This window comes from Triticum aestivum, chromosome 1B, assembly GCF_018294505.1.
Source record: "Triticum aestivum cultivar Chinese Spring chromosome 1B, IWGSC CS RefSeq v2.1, whole genome shotgun sequence".
In the NCBI taxonomy this organism is placed as follows: Eukaryota; Viridiplantae; Streptophyta; class Magnoliopsida; order Poales; family Poaceae; genus Triticum; species Triticum aestivum.
The window spans coordinates 513,586,856-513,589,799 of NC_057795.1; the positions used below are offsets into that span (position 1 = coordinate 513,586,856).

General features: G+C 53.6%; 1 protein-coding gene across 1 annotated transcript; it reads right to left on the bottom strand.

The window, feature by feature from the left end:
- Nucleotides 1–366: 366 nt before the first annotated feature.
- LOC123093513 (microtubule-binding protein TANGLED1) lies at nt 367–2,111 on the bottom strand. Its single transcript, XM_044515499.1, has 3 exons — nt 1,839–2,111; nt 1,605–1,747; nt 367–1,508 (listed from the first exon to the last, which is right to left on the bottom strand). The coding sequence occupies exons 1-3, from the start codon at nt 1,941–1,943 to the stop codon at nt 623–625; spliced, it is 1,134 nt and encodes a 377-aa protein (XP_044371434.1). The 5' UTR covers nt 1,944–2,111; the 3' UTR covers nt 367–622.
- Nucleotides 2,112–2,944: the final 833 nt, after the last annotated feature.

A 2,944-nucleotide genomic window follows, 5' to 3' on the forward strand; every position in this document is an offset into this window, starting at 1 on the left:
TTATCAGTTATGATATGTGTTTTCGCGTTGGCTACTTGCCGTTTCTCGTAAGACCATACTTTCTGAGGGGCAGATTTTAGCTTGAGAAGATCTTGCGAGAACATAGCGGTGCTCTTGCTCTGATGGAAATTCTGAGTAGGGTGTTCCAAACTAAATTGACACACGTAGAAATTTGTGAATGGAGGGAATATCTTTTTATACTCACAATTGTCATGCATGGTTATAATATTAGTTGAGACGTGCGTTGCACGTGCACACTTACTAGTTGAATGAAAAGGATGCGAAAGGAGGAGAAGACGAGGTCTCGCGATAAAAAGGCACTATACTAGATAAGTTAACAGCAAACATCATGCCACCGAGTAGAAATTCTTGAAAAATGTGTTATTTATCCAGGAACTTACAACTACTGTTTGGTTGATCAAACCAACAAGATCCAGATTAAAACTACTATCCAGACAAGATCAAGTACTCCCAAGATCCAACGAAATGAAACGGATCCATATAGATCACTAACCCATGTACAGTTTCAGAGTTTCTCTTTGTGGCACACACTTTTTGAGTATAGCAGAGCTCATCTTCGCAAGACGCTGAAGATCACCACGATTGAATTGATCACCTCACATCAAGATGATATCCTGACAGTCCGCGCCGTCAAGTTGACGACGGGTCGCTGCTTGAGCCCACTCATCATGCTGCCGCCGACGCCGACGCCGCCGTCGCGGCACCTCAGCGACGATGTCCTCGATTTCATTGGCGAGATGAAGGATAACCTCGCCTTTATCGGTGAAACGAGCCTTGTGGCCAACCTGGACGGCGAGAATGAGCACCGCCGGGTTTTTCCGGACGCCGCCTGTGCTTTCCCTGGCGGCGACACGGCGACGGGTCTTGAATTGGGCAGCAATTTGCCATGGCTTTTCAGCTTGGACCCAAGGGCGCTCGGCGGCGTCTTTACCAGGAACTTGTGCGGCGTCTGCGCGGCCTTGACAGGGGACCGAGTCTTGTTCGACCGCTTCTGTTTCTTTGTGGCCGACGGCGAGGCATACGCGGTGGAGGAGGCGGGAGCGACGAATGTGGGGTTGGGGAACATCACCGTCTTCTTGCCCCACGGCCGGTTCTTGGGGGACACCCTGTTGGCCGCCGACAGTGACGGGCGGCCGAGAGGCGAGGTGGGCTTGAACTGTATCCGGGACCGGACGCGCGCGCGCGACGGCGGCGTGCCGATCTCGGCCCCAGCCGTGCCGCGCTGGCTCTGCTTCTCCTTGGCGCGGCGGGCTCGGAGCGGCGTCTGCTCCGCGGTGGCCTTCCTGGTCCTGGCGACGGGCATCGGGGTCTTGGGAGGATCGGCGACCGCCACGATGTCCCGGGCGAACTGGCTGGCCTGGACGATCTCCAGCACCGTCTCGCCGAGGAGCATCGCCGGCAGCGACATCCGGCGCCACTGTGCCGCGCCCTCGCCGCCGCCGAACTTGCCCTTGGGGGATCTGCTCTGCGCCGTCGTCCCCCTCATCCTGCCAAGACATCAATTCGCGTACCGCAACGTCAGCGAAAGCAGAGATCGAACCATCCGGGCTGGGGCGGCAGAGTCGACAAAGAGAGGGGCTTGCCTGACGGTCTCCTGCTTGCAGCGGATGCTGGTGCGGAGGTAGCCGCGGGTGCTGCGCGGGCTGAGGCTGACCCCGGAGACGACCTTGGCGCCGCCGGCCACCGTGTACTGCAGCTCCTGGAGCCGGGCCATGCACCTGTCCATCTGCGCGCGCGCCCGCAAACCCATCAAGATCAGAGACTCGCACAACCCTTCCCCAAAACTTGATGAAATCGAGATCCTGTTTGCTCCTTACCTTCTTGAGGGTCTCCCTGACGAGGGCGGGGTTGAGCGCGGCGGCGGCGGCTACGGAGGCCGCCGTCTGGCGGTCCGGCTTGGCGTTGGGGCTCCTGGCGACCATGGTCGTCGTCGGTTGCCTGGGCGGTGGGCGAGGCTGATGATGAGGAGCAGGCGCGGGTTTGTAGAGAGCAGAGACGGACGGCTCGTACTACGTCTGGGGCCAACGGTCGCCCCGGCCCAACGGCTAGTTCGCGCTCGGAGTCTCGGGTGGAGTAACTGAGGGGGGACGGAACTTTCTTGAGCGGCACAGCTGGGTCGCGTAATAAGCGCAGCGGGGCCCACCGTGTACAATACGGAAATTTTTGCCACGTGATGGGAATTGATATCTGGCCGGGCCAGCTAATAAGTGTACGCGTTCCAAATAAAGGCAGTGAAAAATACGGTTGGGGTTTCAATTTTGCACAGGGCCGGGCCAGCTGATTTTGCAGTGAGAAATAAAAGTGTTGGCAAAAATGTGGTTGGGATTTCAATTTCGGAAAGGACTGTACCGTTTTCTTCTTCTTTCGAGTATGCCAAGGATTGTGGCTGTGAAAGTTTGCGAAGATACCGTCCAAATTACCAACATCATGTGATTAACCAATCTTGCACAGGTTAAACTAATTTTAGTCATCCATCTCAAGTACCCTGGTCGCTAGATAAAAAATTGTGTTTTTCTTTTTTTTGTAAGAATAAACTGTGGCTGGGGATACCGGATGCAAATGCAGCTTGAGGAAGCACGGATTTGTTCACAAATTACCGAGCAAGAAGTAAGAACAAATGGAACACAAATATCACTAACTATAAAAAATTAGACATATCCACTAAGTCGAACCACAACATCACGGAGAAAAATCCGTTGATCGACAAAATTAGACATAGCTTCAGTGCTTGTAGTCATCGCTAGATGGTCTACGAAGCTGGATGTAATGCTATTGTTCCTGGTGTTCTTTGTATTGCTGCGATTGATGATGAATATGTCAAAAGGTTTTTTTCCAGTCCAAACTATTCTAAAAAAAGGTTTTTTAGGCACACAAAAAATGTCGGTCTATGGACAGAAATGCCACTAACTCACAAGTAGGCCAT

Bases quoted from the DNA above. Each gene is read 5' to 3' on its own strand.
- LOC123093513 (XM_044515499.1), bottom strand. From the start codon at position 1,943: ATGGTCGCCAGGAGCCCCAACGCCAAGCCGGACCGCCAGACGGCGGCC. The intron at 1,748-1,838 runs GTAAGGAGCAAA...GCGCGCGCGCAG, and splicing joins TCAGGGAGACCCTCAAGAAG to ATGGACAGGTGCATGGCCCG. The intron at 1,509-1,604 runs GCAAGCCCCTCT...ATGTCTTGGCAG, and splicing joins TGCAAGCAGGAGACCGTCAG to GATGAGGGGGACGACGGCGC.